Source organism: Salvia splendens, chromosome 18, assembly GCF_004379255.2.
Source record: "Salvia splendens isolate huo1 chromosome 18, SspV2, whole genome shotgun sequence".
In the NCBI taxonomy this organism is placed as follows: Eukaryota; Viridiplantae; Streptophyta; class Magnoliopsida; order Lamiales; family Lamiaceae; genus Salvia; species Salvia splendens.
In genome coordinates, this window is record NC_056049.1 from 19,877,121 (window position 1) to 19,896,913 (window position 19,793).

General features: G+C 45.1%; 1 protein-coding gene across 1 annotated transcript; it reads left to right on the top strand.

Annotated features, from left to right (window-relative positions):
- Positions 1–2,743: 2,743 nt before the first annotated feature.
- On the top strand, positions 2,744–4,450 carry LOC121775955 (heavy metal-associated isoprenylated plant protein 32-like). The gene is made up of 3 exons (XM_042173063.1): positions 2,744–2,955; positions 3,058–3,133; positions 3,207–4,450. Exons 1-3 carry the CDS (start codon positions 2,926–2,928, stop codon positions 4,310–4,312), a joined length of 1,212 nt encoding a protein of 403 aa, XP_042028997.1. The 5' UTR covers positions 2,744–2,925; the 3' UTR covers positions 4,313–4,450.
- Positions 4,451–19,793: the final 15,343 nt, after the last annotated feature.

Genomic DNA, 19,793 nt, shown 5'->3' on the forward strand with positions numbered 1-19,793 from the left:
ATCTCGTGGTAGGCCTCGGTGACCTTTTCCCAAAAGCACTTCCGGGGTTGTTGATTCCCGACGATGGGATCGTACAAGACGCTGATCCTGGCGTTGTACACCACCAGCGTTTCTTTGGGGCCGTACGGATGCCTGTTTAGATCCTCCTCCTCCTCCTCGTCCGCCTCGGCCTCCTCCCCCAACTCGGCCTTCTTCCGGAGTAGGTTGAACCGGATAATCCTCCCGAATCTGGGATAATCCCTGCGAATACCGCGGGGCGGAGGGACGGGCATATGCATCAACATCAAAATTGGGTGGTTGGTACCCCCGGCGTCGACGAACCCTGGGTGCCCGGCGTCGACGAACCGAAACCACCCAATGTGTTGTACATGCTCCCCCAGTCGCCACCACCGGAGTTTCTGTCGCCGGACATTTTGTGATGAGATGTTAGATGAAAGTTGGAGAGGAAATGAAGATGATTGGGGAAGAATAGATGTATAGTTGTGTGTGAAATGAGGATGAATTAGGAGTATTTATAGAGTAAAATAAAAAAGGAAAACGACTACTAATGGAATATTACCGTTTCACATTTTTTATTTTTATTTAATTCGATTTTTTTTAAAAAAATGAATTATTGCGTTAGCCTGACGAGCCCACTCACGGGACTGCGAGTGGGCGTCACGCATGGCCTGGGAGCGCGCCACGTCGCCTCAGCCATGGGCGGATCCAGCTTGCAAGGTGCTGGGGCAATTGCCCCTCCTCACCCCTACCTCACTCTTATACATTTACATATAAATTTCCAATTATATACTCTAATTATACTAATTGCCCCTTCTTAAATACATAAATTTTTCCTATAAAATTTTGCCCCTTCTCAGATGAAATCCTAGCTACGCCCCTGGCCTCAGCGCATGGCGAGCCGTCTCTTGTTTTGTCACTGCGGAACGGGATGGGTGACGGGATGGGGACAAGACGGGATACGGCAACGCGTCATGCCGCCGTCCCGTCCCTGAGTGACGGGATACGGGCCACCCGCGTGACGCAATGCGGGTGGCCTTATACTATACTCCAATATATTATTACGGGAGTAACTCGCTGGCATTATCTGATCTACGTGTTTCATTAAATTAATGAAATACTTTTTTTGCAATTTATAGTGGGCAAGTATGATCTGAATCTCTTATTATATGTTATATCTCTCCAAATCATTTGTATGTCGCCATGTGTCTGTGCACAAAAGTGAAACAGACCCCCTTGAATGAAAAGAAAATATCCCAATTCCCAAATGTGTTAAAATTAAAAAAAAAATGTTAAACCACCCCACGACAGATAAACATGCATTTATACTTGAGGAAACCGAAATAGGTATATAATTCTCGTCCATTTAAATGTTATACATTATTCTTAAAAACCAGTCTTACTTTTATGTCATAATAATAAAATTTTATTTTTAATATATAAATATATACTTCGTTCGCCGCACAAGAATATACACTCTTTCATTTTAGTCCGTCCCATGAGAATATGCACTTTCTAATTTTAGAAACTCTTTTCTCTCAAATAAGGTGTGACCCATTCTCTACTAACAATATTTTAATTACATTTTCTCTCTACCTCTCTTACTTTATCAATCTTGTACTACCTCCATCCCACATTAAGTGTCCACGTTTGACTTGGCACAGATTTTAAGAAATATAAAGGAAAGTGAGTTGAAAAAGTCAGTGGAGTAAGAGTCACACTTTATATATTAGTTTTAAAATAAAATATGTGTGGAATAAATTAGTGGAATGTGAGATCTACTTACTATTTACAGTAAAAGTGAAAGTTGACTCTTATTGTGGGACTTACTAAAATGACAAAAATGGACTCTTATTATGGGACGACGGTAGTATTAAAACTCGTACCGAATTCAAAGTGCATATTTTTTGGGACGGATAAAATAGTATACTAAAATATTGTACTAACTTGTTTCTATAGTTCAAAGTAAATATTTTATCATGTATACACTTTTCTTTTTAATTTATCCCAAATAAGATGATACATTTATATTTTGGAAACTTTTTTTTTGCATCCAGCCATTTTTTCTATCCTCAATTATATATTCAAATCTCTTTTTCTCTATATTTAATATTACTTACAATAACTTTTTCTCTTTCTAATTAAATATACTCTCTTCGTTCTATATTAGTGGAGTCATTTTGTCATTTTGGTACGTTACATATTAGTGCAGTCATTTCTCTTTTTAGTAAAAATCAAAATATTTCTTCTACGTACTTTACTCTCTCTTACTTTACTATTTCTTCATCTCTCTACTTTTTTCATTTCCTACTTTATTCTTCTTTTCCTTAACATATTTAACATAACAACTCCTAAAGTTTCATATCGATTAAGAAATGTGGCAATTTAGCTAGAGGGAGTGATCAGATATCATCTTTAACACTCTCTCCGGCCTACTTAAGATGACACACTTTTCTTTTTAGTTTGTCCCAAATAAGATGACAAATTTCTTTTTTTGGCAATCTTTTCTTTCCAATTAATACACTCAACCACGTTTTCTCTTCCCAATTAAATATTCTACTCTCTATTTAATACTTACACCCATGTTTTCTCTCTTCAATTAAACACATTATCAACAATTCTTAAAATCCCGTGCTGATTTTTAAATGTATCATCGTAACCCGGACGGAGGGAGTAGTACTAAGTGGTAGTACTACTTATTAATAATCTAAAATATAAATATGAAAATGAATGATAAAAACAGGATTGTACCTTCTGCTGCTTCTGCTACTTCGTTTTATAAATGCATACACAATATACAAACCGCCTTCTCTCTCTGTGTTGCTTGTATATCTCTTCCACTGGATTGTATCTCAATCATTCTCTTGCTTGAAGAGTGAGTCGCCATACAAATTTCTCTTTCAAGATAAGATTTCTTCTCTGGTCACCATGAATAAACAGGATTTGCTGAAGGTTCAGGTACACAGTTTGTTTTCAATTCTTCTTCAATTTTAATCTCATTCTTAACTTAAACCTAGAAATTGGAGCTGTTTAATCTGTATTTGATGCTGGTAAATGCAGACATGTGTTTTGAGAGTGAACATTCACTGCGAGGGTTGTATGCACAAGGTGAAGAAGAAGCTGCAGAAGGTCGAAGGTAAGTTCAGTCTAGTTTTGATTAATTGAGTTACCGAATTTGGGCGAAATGAAAAATAGTTTGAAAATTGCAGGAGTGTATAAGGTGAGTATAGATTCGGAGCAGGGGAAGGTGACGGTATCGGGAAATGCAGATCCGCCGAGCCTAATCGAGAAGCTTGAGAAGGCGGGGAAGCACGCCGAGCTCTGGGGCCCGCAGAAGGGCGCTGGAACGACGCCGTTTCCGATCTCGCACGACCAGCTTAAGAAATTCCAGATTGAGAACTTCAATAAGAATAATAATCAGAAGAATGGATCCGTTCAGCAGCTTCCTTTTAAGAAAGGTGTTGAGAAGGCTCCGGCGAAGGACCACAAATCGGTGAGATTTGAGTTGCCGGAGGACGATGATGAAGAGGATTACGATGATGTTTTTGATGAGTTTGATGAGGATGAGGATTTTGAGGATGAGTTTGGGGAAGTTCATGGTAAGGTGCCTGTGAAAGGGGCGGTTGGTGGCGGCGGTGGGGAGAAGCTGAGTAAGGGCGAAAAAGGCGGTGGTAAAGAGGGGGGGAAGGCGAAGAAGAAGGGCGGGGGCGGGGGTGGGGGTGGGGGCGGTGGGATTGATATGTTCATCAAGGGAATGTTGAACAAGGCTAGTGGGAAGAAGAAGAGGAAATCAGAGAAGAGTAGCAAGAAGAAAGAGGGATTTGAGTTGGGAGATGGTAAAAAGGGGAAGAATGATGATAATGGAACAAATGGACGGAGCAAGAAAACAGGGGATAATTTACATGGAGGCAAACAGCAGCATCATAATCAGCAGCAGCAGGCTTTCAATGAGATGAAAGGGAATCATAAAGGAGGTGGTGGTGGAGGCAGGAATATGGAGATGATGGGGCTTGCGGCGATGAACAATGATGGGGGGTTCCCGGGGGCGGGACAGGGGAATCCATACAGCCAGCAGCAGCAGCAATACATGGCTCAGATGATGATGATGAATCAGATGAATCAGCATGGCCATGAAGGGGCCTATCATCATCCCATGGTTTACGCAAGGCCGCCGCCGCCTGCGCACATGGGCTACGGTGGTCCGGCTCCCCAGATGGGCTACGGTTACGGTCCTTACGGAGCACCACCGGCGGCCTCAGGGGGGTATGCTCATGTTTTCAGTGATGAGAACACTGATAGTTGTAGTATTATGTAAAAAATTATGGGGGGTTTAATCTTTATTTAGGGTTGTGTTTTGCCACAATTAGTGTTATCATCGATTGTATTTTATCATGTGTCTTGATGTTATGAAGCGGTTGAGGGTTTATCAATTCTTGTTTGTGAGTTTTGAGCATGGAGGAGTGGGATATTCATATTTGACTGAATGATGTATCTAGGTGTGTGGTAATTGTAGGACATGGTCAAGCATTGCCCGTGACAGCTTTGAATAATATGTACGGACGCCTAGAAACAACAAAATATTTTTTATTGATTGTCGCCATACCCATAAATTGATTAAATAGCAACAAAAAAAAAATCAATTTTTTTTAAATTGTCGGTTTAATGCTACTTGATTTTATTTTTATATCCCTTTCATTATTCGTTGCTCAATATGTTACTGCTGATCTTTTGTAGTTTTTGCTCAAATTTATTAATACTGTCATTTCTTGATTATTGCTCAACGTATACAGTAATTCGTAATATTAATGTGTTTTACATAATGGAATTCAAAGATAAGTACCAATTCACAAGTTCATTCACACGCATATAAAGTTATATCAGTAATTCTAATTTTTTTATATATGTAAATAGTCTAAATTAACTCTTTATGGCCGATCATATTTAACATCACTCTATTTCTTTTTCAACTTTATTTTGGATGAATTGTTTAATTTTGAAAGAGATAGTGTTTATTTTGGATGAATTGTTTAATTTTGAAAGAGATAGTGTGAGTGATGAAACGCTCCCATTTCTATGGTTTTGTTCACATGCTGGATTTGGTGTGAGTGTCAGTTTGTATAAAAATAAAAATAAAAATAAAAATAAAAATAAAATTTGTGTTTTGTCTATAAAATTTTGGAGTCGATTCTGTAGGTAGTAAGATGGATTATGGCATAAACAAAGATTTTATTCCAGGGGAATCGATCGTAGTATTGATACCTTTAATTAATTTTTAAGTAGATATGCTAGACTTTTAAAATACTTAGATAAAACAAAAGATTCGATCTTTAAAGTTTTAAACGGATACAAGTAGTAAGAATATCCACTATGGGATAGCCGCAGCTATAGCCCCCGCCGGGGCGGTCTCGGGGCTATTATAGTGGGGGCGACTTCCGCCCTGAGCCGGACGAAAAATTTGGGGCGGACGGTCATGCGGCGTCTTCAGGGCGAGGACGCGCCGGTCCGGGGCGGACGCGGCGATTAGGCGGGGCTATCCATAATGGGGCGGCGGTCGGCGCGCCGGCCGCCCCCCTAGAATTTTTTTTTTATAATTTTCAACATTTTTTGAGAGAGGAAGTGAGAAGGAAGAAGGAAGAAGGAAGAAGGAATTTTTTTTAATACACGTTTTTTTTGTTATAATTGGTTATAAAATTTCGGGACTATTGGAAGTGTCCGCCTATAGTGGCGGAAACCTTTTTTTTTTGGCACGGACAAAAAAACTGGGGCTGTGAACAAAAAAGTGGGCGGGACTATTGAGGACGTCCGCCTTATAGTGGATACCCTAAGTTCTGTGTGAAAAAAATCCAACATTTGAATAATGAGACAACACGCTAAAGACGTGTTCACTTTGCTCTATTTCATTTCTAGAGAAATGGGCCCGTAAAGATTTGGATAGGAATGGCCCACATAATTGAAACCAGCTAATCCCTCCATCCGTAAAATATTATCCAAGTTTAACTCAGCACGGATTTTAAGAAATGTGTAAAAAAATGATAATAAATAGTTAGAGTGGAGAAATGGTAAAGTAAGAGAGAGAATAATGTAAAGAAGAGTCATTCTCTACATTATTCTCTCTATTACTTTACCATTTCTCCACTTTAACTATTTATTATCATTTTTATAAAACGAGTGCTCAAAAGTGATTGGGACTGCTAAAGCGGGACATAGGGAGTATTTAAGTGCATCTTGTGTTGTTTGCTTATATGGAGTAATAATTGCTATTTTATTAATAAAATTTTAATTTTTATCACGACAATTAGTTAATTTTGTTATTATTTCAATTACCGGATTGAATTTAATTAATCAATAGATAAGTTAGTCTATTCTACTACTTTATCTTACTGACATTTTATCAAACACATAATGTGCTTATGTCAATATAAATCTATTCTACTTTATCTTACAATGAATCTAACCAAAAATATTAACCAAAATTTACAGAAAATAAAAAATATATCAACACTGGAGTCTTTCCCATCGCCGCTGCATCGATTGTGAATTTCAGTCAAAACATCAACTTTCTCGACAACTTCTCCACCGATTCAAATTTTGTCTAAAAAATGCAAATCGTGTTTTTTGCTACTAAACTTATTCAAAAATTTTCCAAAAAAAATGTAAATGGGTGACTGAGAATTGATGCACATTCCTTTTCCAGTCTCAGTGTCACCGATTTGCAAATTGGGGTCTTTTTTCATATTTTTGTGGAGATGGATGAGGGTTCCAGATACGGGAAAGAGAGAAACTATAAATGGGTGAGGTTTACAGATATTTTCAATCTCAAAGTCTCGCTCGCTGCTTCATCATTTTTTTTAATTTTTTTTATATTTTTGTGGAGATGAGAGAGAAACTAAGAGCATCCGTAATGGCGACCGGCCGACCGGCGTGCCGGAAGTCCACGCGGGACGTCCGCCATTAGGCAACAGGGAGGCGGACGGGGACGTGAGTTGCAGACACCGGAGTTCTGCGGCACTCTGGGGACGTCCGTCGTGACGTCCGCCATTGCAGTGCCACGACGGACGTCCCGATTTTTAATTTTGTTTTTTTTAAAAAAAACTCTATATATACGGCTCGTTGAACTTCATTTCATTCGCACCACTTGTTTTAACGAGTTTCTCTCTCTCTCTCTGCGTTTCTTTTATATATCCAAAATGGCTAGTGGTAGTGGTAGTGGTGCGGGTGGTAGTGGTGGAGGTGCTGATGACCTACGCCGGTGAATTAAAGAATAGTTGCGGGCCGTTATGCTCAGGGAGATAAATCGAGCGATACAAGCAGCCTTACAGTAGCAGCAGCAGCCGGCGGTACCTCGACCCATCCATCATCGAACTATAGTACCCCGGGATCACATCGCTGCACACCGTCGGTTGTATGAGGACTACTTCGCTCCGGAGCCGCTGTTTGGGGAGAACATGTTCCGGCGACTTTTTAGGATGCATCGTCCGCTATTTCTGCCTATCGTGGGCGCTTTAGAGCGTCGATACGAGTATTTCAGGATGAGAGAGGATGCGGTTGGTAAACCCGGCCACACGCCCATACAGAAGTGCACTGTCGCAATCAGGCAGCTGGCATACGGAGGTGCGGCCGACATGTTCAACGAGTACCTCCAAATCGGCGAGATGACTGCCCGCGAATGTCTGAAGTATTTTTGTGAGGGCGTTAGAAGATATTCGGGGATAGGTATATTCGGAAACCTACACCTGAAGATTGCCAGGCTCTGATGGATATGCACGGGAGTCAGCACGGCTTTTCGGGAATGTTGGGCAACATAGATTGTATGCATTGGGAGTGGACGAACTGCCCCGCCGGCTGGAAAGGGGTGTTTCACTACCGGTTTCAAGGGCAAGAATCCCACGATGATCCTTGAAGCCGTAGCTGACTACCAGCTGTGGATTTGGCATGCGTATTTTGGAGTAGCTGGGTCGAACAACGAGATCAACGTCCTCTAGTTGTCCGACCAGTGAATGGGCGTTGGTCCGGCCGTCAGTTTCGTCGCCAATAGCAACTAGCACAATATGAGCTATTATTTGGCGGATGGGATATGCCCTATGTGGCCTGTCTTTGTGAAGACGATCAGATGCGCAACAGACGAACAGAAGATCTATTTTGTGGGTCGTCAGGAGGCAGTGCGTAAGGATGTGGAGCGGACATTTGGTGTGCTCCAGGCTCGATGGGTGGCAGTGAAGGGTCCATCACGGTTGTGGTATATTGACATCATCGCTGATATCATGTACGCATGTATTATCATGCACAACATGATTGTCGAAGATGAAGGTCCAGCACTGACTGATTGGGCCAATGATGATGTTGATGCTGCCGGTCCAAGCCACGGCGTGGCCACCGCCAATGTAGTATGGGGATACCGCATGAAGAGACCGATCGAGTCCGTGCATTTGCCGACATGCGCCAACGACAAGCCCATATTCGACTCCAGAATGATATAATTGAAGAGTTATGGACGCGAAGGGGTCGTCGTTGATATTTACAATGTAATTTGTTTAGACTTTTTTTGTTGAAATGTACTTTTTTTATTTATTTTTATTTAATGAAATTATCATTGCACTTTCTCCGTCCGTATTCGTGTTGAAATTTTAATTCCGTAAATTGTTTAATTTGGTGAATTTGTGAATTTTTATTATTGTGGATGTCCGTCGGGATGTCCTTGGGGATGTCCGTCATTATGCAGTGGGATGTCCTTATGACGTGGCAGTGCAGTGGGAGGTCCTTATGACGTGGCATGAGGTGTTTTTGGGAAGTCCGTCGGGATGTCCGCCGGGACATCCGTCCCACTGTGAATGCTCTAAACATGGCTCCAGATATGGGAGAGAGAAACTAATACTGGCCGAATATGAAAAGAAGAAGATCAAAGAGCGCCAATTTTACCTCCAAATATGAGAAGGATATAAAAGTAAAATCAAGGGATAACTGCCTTAAAAGTCACCAACTTTGCCCGAATTTTGGTTTTTCCCACGACCTTTAAAATTGGCGTATAAAGTCACCAACTTTGCATTTAGTCGCCGATTTCCCATGATGGTTTTTCCGGCGAAAGAGCAAGCTGACATGTCGTTTTTAATTGATGTGGCATCTCGTGGCGGCTGACATGGTCAAGCATTAATTACTGTGCAATAAAATAAAAAAATAAATTTTCAAAATAAATTTAACAATAAAAATTACAAAAACAAAAAAACCCCACCCCACCCCCAATTCGCCCCCAAATTGGCTTAACCTAATCGACCAGCCTAATGGACGAGCGAGCGACGACGACGACCTAATCGACGAGCGAGCGAGGAAGACAGCCTAATCGACGACGACGAGGAGTCCATAGGCTTACTTACCTGCAACGGCGACGGACGGGCGACGAGCTGTGCGTAAGGCTTCCTCAATGATAAGGCCTATTTCATGCATCGGTTTAGGGGTAAAATGTACGCTACTTGATTAGTTTATCGCGCAAAGCGAGTGTTAATTGTGTAGGAATGCCGCTTGACCAAGGGCAACAAGGCCAAGCTGATCAAGATGGTACAACAAGCGAAAAAGTCCAAAAATCGGGGGAATGATCAAGGGGGGTGATCAAGCAGTTAGGCGGGGACCACGATGTTCTAGAGGAGAAGCACGTGAGGATGATGCGCTGGATGGTGATCATCAAGCTGTTATTAAGGACGACATTCTAGAAGGGGACACGTGCTGATACGTAAGACGCGAAGACGAAGCTGACTCATCATTCTGTTATGGAGGAACGGCGAAATTCTAGAAGAAGGGCGCGTATCAATTGATGAAACGCTCGATCCCAGCAAGGACGATTATTCGCTGCTGATGACCTTATCCTGGCTGGAGGTCGTTGCGGCGAGCTTATAAATAGAGGACGTGCCACCATTAGAAAGGTGTTCGGAAAAAAGCTCAGAAAATAATCTTCATTTTTATCTTCTTTTCTAGTTTAGTTTCCAGTTCCGAAGATAGCTTAGTTAGAGAAATGGTCAGTTAGAGAGAGAGCGACCGAAGGGAGCGCGACAGAATACTACATATTTATTCGACGCCGTCCCAAGTTTCCGACTGAGAGCTTCTCGGCTTTACTCGCTTTCTTATTTCTTGAAGTTGTTAGCTTAGTTTAAATTTTGTGTTGTTCCGTAGTTAAAGAATTGATCTTTTTGTATTCCGCATGTTCACAGCACTGTTTTGAAGCATTGAGTATAAAAATTGAAGTTACTTTGTTTTCTTCATCGTATTTACAGTTCCGGTTTTAGTTTCGCTTTTAAGTCTCTGATCTAGTATTTCATTATGTTGAATGTTAAGGTGTTTTCGCAGTTTCGTAGTGTGATTAGGTAGTTAGTCTTTACTCCAACCTGTCGTTCACTTAGTCCAATTTCTGTTTCTTCCAGCATTATGAGTGCCTTGATCAAGTAGATAGTATATTTTCTGCCTAGCGTAATCCAGTAGCTTAAAAACTCCCAACTTAAAGCGTGGCAGTAGCCGACCCCCGTTCACTACTCACACACTCGATACACCGGTTTCTCTGTGGGACCGAATCCATACTTGCCGCTTTACTGGTAAAGTAGTGCGAGTTTGGGAGTTATAAATATATTTGCGGTGGGGACGAGAGAGAACGCCTTGATCAAGTGGCAACGACATTTGCTAACTGATCAACTCGGTTCAGTTATCTTCCATATAGCTTGATCCACTCGCGTCAACTCAAATCGCCGCTCACCAAAATGGCGCCGTTGCCGGGGAAACATGGTGTTATTTCATGGATGTGCTTAGTGAATAGGTGTAAATAGTTTTGTTTATTTCTTTTCTAATTGGTTATCTTTCTGTTCATGAGAAGGTACCACCGCGGAGGACACTGGAATCATCCTCTCATCGACAGAGATACAAACGCTCATTGGCGAGTCCAAGAAGCCGTTGTTGTTACCACTCGATACAGAGCCTCGTTAGCAGCGCTGATCAACTGACCAGCGAGGAAGAAGGAGAACAGAACGCGCCACCAAAGCCACCACCACTTGAGCAAGCAAAAGCAAAGATGGCCCTCGTCGACAACGACTCAGGAATCGGCTCCCTACATGCCCACGACGAGAAGGAGCCCACCCATGCCATCGCTATCACTCTAGGAATGCGCACAATCGCAATCAAATCAGGAGTGCTAGCCGTTTTGTCCAATTTCTATGGCCGCTCGAAGGAGTGTCCTTACGCTTTTCTTGAGGAATTTTGCAGATACTGTGATATTCAACCCATGCCGGCTGGATCCACTTCGGAGGATTATAGGCTCAAGGCTGTACCCTTCGTCTTGAAGGGCGACGCAGGAGTCTGGCTGTCGAGGTTACCAGAGGGATCGATCAGGACATGGGCTGAGTTCTGCATGATATTCTTAGACCGCTTCTTCCCAGCGTCGAAGATGAGTGCCCTGAAACGAGACATTACGGAAGCCAGGTAGGAGTATGATGAGCCCCTGGGATAGTACTGGGACAGATTTCAAGGGCTGCTTCAAGCATGCCCCAACCACAAGATGGGAGATCGGGAGGTCTATCAACATTCTATGGCGGACTTACGGTGGATAGCAAGAACGATCTCAACCTAGCAGCCCAAGGGGATTTCTCAAAGACCCCATTCAGTCAGGCGAAAAGCATTCTAGAGAAGCTAATTGAAGCCAAGCGATCGTATGAGACCTCCCGTGGCCAGTACAGAAGAGGTGCCGTGCACGCAGCGGAGACAAGAAGTGATGAGAAGCTGGAGGATCGATTCGAGCAGATGGAGAAGAAGCTGTTGGAGGCAGTAGAAAAGTCCAGAGCGCCTCCACCGCCTGCACCCAAGGAGAAGCCATATGTGCCGCCACCTCTAGAGGAGCACCATTACTATTATTGTGAGTTCCCTCCTGAAGCGGAGCCACAACCGCAGGTGAATGCCATCGGCCATTGGAACGCAAATGGCAACTGGATCCAGAGAAAGCAGAGGGATGCTCCGTAGCGAGACCATCCAAACTTCAGGTCGAGTGAACAAAACCCAAGCCAACAGCCCCAAGCATCGACGCAACAGATACAACCCTCTGAAGGGCAACCCATTTCCCGCTCGGAACCAAGAGAGATCAAACAACGGGGGGAACAGAATGCAGGGTGGTCAGGAAAATTGGTCAAGCGGACGTCAAGGGAACTGGTCTAGTGGAGGAAAACCTAATTGGTCAAGCAGACAACAGGAAGGAAATTGGGGCTACAGAAATCAGGGCCACTAGTCAAGCAACCAGGGGAGACAACTGAACAATTAGGTGGTGAGTTATGTCCCGCCACATCAAAGAGGCAACCAACATCATCCAGGTAACCAACAGCACAACCAGCCACAGTACCAGCCAGACCACTATGGGCAGTCCGACTACGCTCAGCCGAACCACGGTGGGGGGCCATCGAATCAAAGATACAACCGGCACCCCAACAAAGGTCAAGGACAAATGATAGTCCCGCACCATCCTAATGATGCGATGCGAGAAATTCAGGAGGCTCAGAAGGAGCAGCGGGCGGCGCTGGACATGCTTACAAAGCAGTTATCTCAAGTTGCCATGTCACTGGGAGAGCTGAGAGGAAACGAAGGCAAAATTCCTGCCACGGTACAACAGCCTTGTCGTGAGAACATTAACGAAGTCTCCCTGAGGTCAGGGAAGGTGTACCAGAGCCCCAGCCCACCTGCAGTGTCCCCAGCGTCTATACCTGGACCAAGCCATCAAGATGGGCGGTGAGACCATAGGAGAGAATCGACAAGAAGAAGCCGAGAAGGTCAATCCATATCTATACCGTGGAATGGTGACCAGGAAGAGAGACGCCACAATCGATGTGTCCAGCATGTTCAAGGATTTGGAAGTCAAAGTGCCACTCTTGACAGCATTGAAGATGCCCCAATCAGCAAGTTTATAAAAGACTATCTAGCGGGGAAGGTCAATGAGGACGGGAGAATGATTGCAGAGGAGAACTTCTCTGCCGTGATCCAGAGGAGCGACCTCCCATCGAAAAAGACCGACCCAGGGATGTTCACGCTCCCGATTTCGATTGGAGATATTCAAGTGGAGCACGCCATGTGCAATTTGGGAGCATCTATCAACGTTCTGCCATATGCTATCTATAAGAAGCTGGGGGAGGCCAAGCTAGTCGATACTGATATCATGATACAGCTGGCCGACAGATCGTGCATTCACCCAGAGGGAATTACGGAAGACGTAATCGTGAAGGTGAATAACTTTCTGTACCTAGCCGACTTCTTCATCATCAAAATGACAGAGCCAGCGGCGAAGGAGTCCAGTGGAGTCCTGTTGGGAAGACCGTTCTTTTCGACGGCCAGTACTATTATCGACGTCCGTAATGGGATGATCAGCTTGGATTTCAACATAGAACATTTTACGTTCAACATCGATGAAGCGATGAAGCGACCGTCAGACTGTGAAAATGTGTATTCGGTGGACGTGACGGAGCCACTGGTGCAGGAGTACCTGGAGGAGGAATTTTTGCAAAGACAGTTCACAGACTCCACCATGGATGCAGAAGTCGAGAGAGAAGTCACCGAATGGTATGTAGCCATTATCGTCGATGAAATGGATGATCAAGCCATCACGAAAGCGATGATGGATTTTCGCGAGCGACCGCGACCAGCTGGGTCAAGCGGGAAGGCTCAAGTGTCTAGCCTCGAAAAGTTGCCTGATCAAGGCAAGTCACTGAAAAGAGAAGCAGAAGAAAACCCGTTGCCTACTGAAGTGACGAAACCCGCGAAGGAATTGAAGCCCCTTCCACAACATTTAAAGTACGCCTACCTGGGGGAAGACGAAACAATGCCAGTTATCATCAACAGCCAGTTGACCCAGGGGCAGGAAGACAAATTGCTGGAAGTACTGAGGAAAAATCAGAAGGCTATTGAATGGAAGCTGACGGATCTGGTGGGCATCAACCCAGATTTATGCATGCACCACATCAGATTGGAGGAAGGAGCCAAACCGCACCGAGGCCAGCAACGCAAACTCAACCCCAACATTAGGGAAGATGTGCTCAAGGAGATAGTCAAGCTAGTCTCCATAGGAATCATATACTCAATCCCTGATAGTAACTGGGCCAGCCCAGTGCATATGGTGCCGAAGAAAGGAGGAATCCAGGTCGTAAAAAACGGGAAAAATGAGTTGATCCCAACACGGCCAGTCACTGGGTGAAGGATGTGCATCGACTACAGGAAGCTGAATGCGGCCACGAAGAAGGATCACTTCCCTCTGCTATTCATTGACCAGATGCTTTAGAAATTGGCGGGGAAGCAATATTTCAGTTTCCTTGATGGGTACAGTGGGTACTTCCAGATCGCGTTGAATCCAGAGGACCAAGAGAAGACTACTTTCACCTGCCCTTTCGGCACCTATGCCTACAGAAGGATGCCGTTTGGCCACTACAATGCCCCAGGCACTTTCCAAAGATGCATGATGAGCATCTTCTCTGATTTGTTGGAGGACTGCATAGAGATCTTCATGGACGATTTTACTGTCGATGGAGACATATTCGATCAAGGGCTGCATAGCCTGGACAGAGTATTAGAAAGGTGCCGGCAGAAGGACTTAGTTCTGAATTTTGAAAAATGCCATTTCATGGTTACTGAAGGAATAGTCCTAGGCCACGTAGTGTCAAACAGAGGGATAGAAGTGGATCAAGTGAAGGTGGCAGTTATAGAGAAACTCCCGTATCCGACGAATCAAAAGGAGATCAGAGCCTTCATGGGTCATGCGGGCTTTTATAGAAGATTTATCAAAGATTTTGCGAAGATAGCCCAGCCCTTGACAAGGCTGCTCCAGAATGAGATGGAGTTCGAGTTCTCTGATGATTGTAAAGCCGCGTTCCAGCTATTAAAGGACAGACTGATCAGCTCTCCGATTATCCGCACCCCCGACTGGAGTCACCCATTTGAGGTGATGTGCGATGCAAGCGACTATGCAGTGGGGGCGGTCTTGGGTCAGAAGATCGATGGTAAGAGTTATGTTATCTTCTACGCGTCAAAAACTCTGAATCAAGCGCAGAATAATTATGATACCACCGAGAAAGAGATGCTGTCAGTGGTCTATGACTTTGAGAAGTTCAGGCCCTACCTACTGGGTGTGAGGGTACCGACCACGCGGCGATCAAATACCTCCTGGCTAAGAAGGAGTCCAAACTGCGTCTGATCAGATGGTTCCTCCTATTACAAGAGTTCGACTGGGACGAGGTCGACAAGAAGGGAAACAAGAACAGAGTGGGTGATCACTTAAGCCGGATTTTGCAAGAAGATAATGGGTAAGCCATCTCTGACGCTTTCCCTGAGGAGCATTTATATCTGATCAGGTCAACATCTGAACTTCCGTGGATCAACCGAGCTGTAGGGGTTGATCAAGCCGACCGAGGAAGAGAGAGACAACACAGGCAACAGGAGCCATGGTTTTCGGACATGGCCAACTATTTGGTAACGGGCAAGCTGCCCAAAAATGATGAAGTTACAAGGGAACAGAAGCAGAAGCTCAAGAGCGACTCCCGATACTTCTATTGGGATGATCCGTACTTGTGGGGGCAGATCAAGTCATCCGACACTGTATACCAGATTGGGAACAAGAGGACATATTGGTCCACTGCCACACACTAGCTTGTGGTGGTCACTTCGGGAAAAAGAAGACAGCGAAGAAAGTACTTGATAGCTGATTTTACTGGCCCTCCATCCATAAAGACGCCTACGAATTCTGCAAGAGATGCCCGAGATGCCAGCTTACTCGAGGAATCTCTGCAAGAGATGAGATGCCACAAGTCCCCATTATAGTATGCGAGATATTCGATATGTGGGGAATGGATTTCATGGGACCCTTCCCATCTTCTGAAGGCAATCTCTACATTCTGGTGGCAGTGGACTATGTGTCCAAATGGATAGAGGCGAAGGCGACGAGGACATGTGAGTCCGGTGAGGTGGCCAAGTTTTAAAAATCAAACATCTTTACCCGGTACGGGGTGCCGCGAGCCATCATCTCTAATAAAAGGACTCATTTCGTCAACAGAACCATCGAAGCTTTGATGAGGAAGTATGGCGTCCACCACCGCCTGTCCACACCTTACCACCCGCAGTCAAATGGCCAGGCTGAAGTGTCGAACAGAGAGATCAAGGCGATCTTAGAAAAGACGGTCAACCCCACGAGGAAAGATTGGAGCCGTCGTCTGGAGGACGCGCTCTGGGCTTACAGGACCGCTTTCAAAACACCGATCAGAATGTCCCCCTACCGGCTGGTATTTGGGAAGATGTGCCATCTGCCTGTGGGAGTCGAACATCAGGCTTTCTGGGCAATCATAGAAATGAATGTGAATGTCAAGTCTGGTATTGAAGAGAGGAGATTGCAGCTGCAAGAGCTTGAGGAGCTCCGCCTTGATGCTTATGATTCTACCATGTGGTATAAGGAAAAGACAAAGATGTGGCACGACAAGAACCTTCGCAAGAAGGGGCTCAAGGTGGGCCAGAAAGTGCTACTCTTCCAGTCAAGACTCAAGCTGATGCCTGGGAAGTTGTGGTCAAGATGGATCGGGCCCTATACCATCATCGCCATCAGAGCAAATGGAGCAATCGAACTCCAAGGAAGCGATCCCGATTCTCCTTCTTTTCTGGTGAATGGGCATAGGGTGAAGCCATATAGAGATGGAATGGAGGTGTGTGTGGTGGACGACATTCCACTACTCTTACCTAACTCTCGCCAGTAAAGCAGGTAAAAGGAGTGACTAGGTACTCTTGGGTAGTCTGCTTGATCAAGCAACTAATTTCTTAACCTATAAAATTGATCAAGTGACGTCTTAAGGGCACTCAGTCAAGTCCTAGGTAGTTAGTGTAAATATTTTTTTTGTGTTATTAGTTTTAACTCTTAGGAAATTAAAAGTTGAAAAGTGAGGAAGAAACTGATCAAGTGATAATATTTGAGTATTCATCTGGAATTAATTGTCAACTTGATCAGTTGAAATTTGAATTTAATTGGTGGGTTACAGTGGTTGAATTGATCAGGGCAGGGTGATGAAAGGACGCATGCACTCACTAAAAAGGTTTCGGAGAACACTAACTGCTGCATTGAAAAGTGGCACTGGAGAGAGGAAGCGTATCTGGGAAGCTAAGCCAGTTGTCGCTCTGAAAAAGCGCTCATGTACTCGAAGCATCACAGGGATCTCAACAGTCGGGATCTCGGTATAAAAGGCAGCTTTCTGATCCGTATTTCACTTTTATCCAACCGGCTACAGTCCTTCGTATTTGCTCTCATCTATACCGCTCAAGATTCAAAACCATTTCCCAAGTTATCATCTTCTCCACAGAAACCACCCACAGCCATCACAAGGAAAAATGAAAATCACTCAAATCAGCACTTCCTCCTTATCCTCAAGGGCCGGCACCAACAGTGGTGACCGAAGACCCTCGTCCCCAGCCCAAACAGTACCAGAAACCACCATAGTCCCTCCACCACAACCTAGCGCCGCCGCTCTACTTCCTACAGTGGACCGGGCCGCCATGAGGCGTTTAGAGAATCCTCCGTAGCATACCCACCGAAACAGATCCGGCAGCGTGTTACGCCACCCTAAAAGCCCAGCTCGAAATTTTCCGGTCTAGGGACCCCGCTCCGACTCCCGTACCCATCCCCTCCCCCCAAAGCACAGTCTCCCCCTCACGCTCCTAAACCTACCCCCGTTTTCCCACTGGTACAATACAGCGGAGACGACTCCGATGAAGAGGAAGGGGAGGAGGCTCAAGAACAGCCTATCACCGCTCCAGTTGAGGAAACGGAGTCCGTACCGCCACCACCAGCAGAGGTCACGCCTGTCCAAAACATCCCGTCACTAGTGAGTGGCGGAGGTTCTACTTCTGCCCATGGGCCACAATCGATAGAAGTCGTCGAAATCGACGATGATGATATGGAAAATTTTCCACCACCTCCCAGCGACATTCTACTTCAGCAGAGGGAGGTTGACTGGAATATTCTCCGCACTGTGGAGGACGAACCCTAGAGAGAGGAGCAGCCGCTGCGCCGCAGAACGCGCAGAATGACAATGGACCAGCTGTTGGAGGAGGCAGAGGCCTTGAGGTCCAATCGACCCGGGGTGGAGGATGAGACGATAGAATAGAGACCCTGCGTAGTGCGGCGACTGGTGGACGAGGAGGAGCCAGTGAACCATGTGGCCGGTGAGGCCGTTGATGAATGTGAGGCTGTTGAGGACAGCCGTGTGAGAGCTGAAAGAGAGACAAAGAGGAAGGGGAAGGAGATAGCTCACCCTCCTCCTAAGAAGATACGCCCTGCCAATGTGGGGATTGTGATCACCGACGCCTACCAACCTGCCTCCCCTCAAGAAGGAGATGAGGGCAGTGATACCAAGGGCCGGGAGCTCCGATGGACATGGACGTCTCAGAGGCAACAAGGAAGGCCTGCAACACCCCCTACCGTCGACTACTCCAAACCGACTGTGGCATTGACCGCAGACCTCCTCCAGCAGATGTTGGAATTCGACAACCCTAAGTGGCAGGAGGAGGTCCACCAAAGAGTGACGGGCCAGAAGCGGCTGAAGGCCGGGAAGAGACTCTACCAACCATCCCTGGAGACGATCCGGGTCTAGGAGAAGTTTGCCGAGTATATTACCGACATTGGATTTCAGTGGTTGTTGGAGGTTGATGAGACTCCCATGCCGGAGGTTCTTGGCAAGGAGTTTTTCACGTATTTCCAGTTTACCGGCAGTACAGACTTGGAGGCCAGGAGTGTCTCCTTCCGGGTGTTTGGCCGCGGCCAGAGGATGAGCTTAAACGAGTTCTCCGTTAGGATGGGACTCTACACTAAGGCCCAGGTAGCCAACGGAGAATGGTTCGGGCGTGATATCGGCCTCCCTCAAAGGAAGCCTAACTTTGATCAGCAGGCCGTCTGACAAGCCTTATGCAATTGATAAGGCTCATTTCATGCATTGGTTTAGGGGGAAAATGTACGCTACTTGATCGGTTTATCGCGCAAAGCAAGTGTTAAATGTGCAGGAATGCCGCTTGAACAAGGCAACAAGGACAAACTGATCAAGCAAGTACAATAGGCGAAAAAAGGCCAGAAATCGGGGGAGTTGATCAAAGGGAGTAACCAAGCAAGGAAGGAGGGGACCACAGGCTTCCAAAAGAAGGACACGCGAGGCAATGAACTGGATGGTGCGCATCATTCTGTTAGCAAGGACAACGTTCTAGATGGGGACACGAGCTGATATATGAGACGCAAGGACGAAGCTGAGTCATGAATCTGTTACTGAAAAGCGTCGTCATTCTAGAAGGAGAGCACGTAACAATCGATGAGTCGCTCACACTCAGCGTGAGCGAATATTCCCTGCCAAGATCGTTATCCACCTGGAGGTCGTGCCGAGCCTATAAATAGAGGATGTGCCACCACATAGAAGGGGAGCGATCCTTTACTTTCCGTCTTTAGTTTAGTTTAGCTTAGCTCTCTAGTTTAGTTCAGTTCTCTAGATAGCTTAGATAAAGCAATGCTTAGTTAGAAAGGGTGATCGAAGGAGCGCTGCAAAATACTTGATATCTGTCGGCATATACTTCCCGCCGAGGATCTCCTCGGTTTTACTCGCTTTCATATTTTTTGAAGTGTTAGCTTAGTTTAAATTCCACGCTGTACTGTTCTGAGTTTAGTTTTAATCAAAGTTGTTTTCGTTTTCATCGTGGTGTTTACTGTTTCACGTAGTTAATTTTTCATTCCAGTCTGAAAGTCACTTGACCCAGTAGTTAAAATTTCCTTGATCAAGTTAGTA

Coding starts and splice junctions, on each gene's coding strand:
- LOC121775955 (XM_042173063.1), top strand. CDS start 2,926: ATGAATAAACAGGATTTGCTGAAGGTTCAG. Junction 2,956..3,057: donor AGGATTTGCTGAAGGTTCAG/GTACACAGTTTG, acceptor TGGTAAATGCAG/ACATGTGTTTTGAGAGTGAA. Junction 3,134..3,206: donor GAAGCTGCAGAAGGTCGAAG/GTAAGTTCAGTC, acceptor TGAAAATTGCAG/GAGTGTATAAGGTGAGTATA.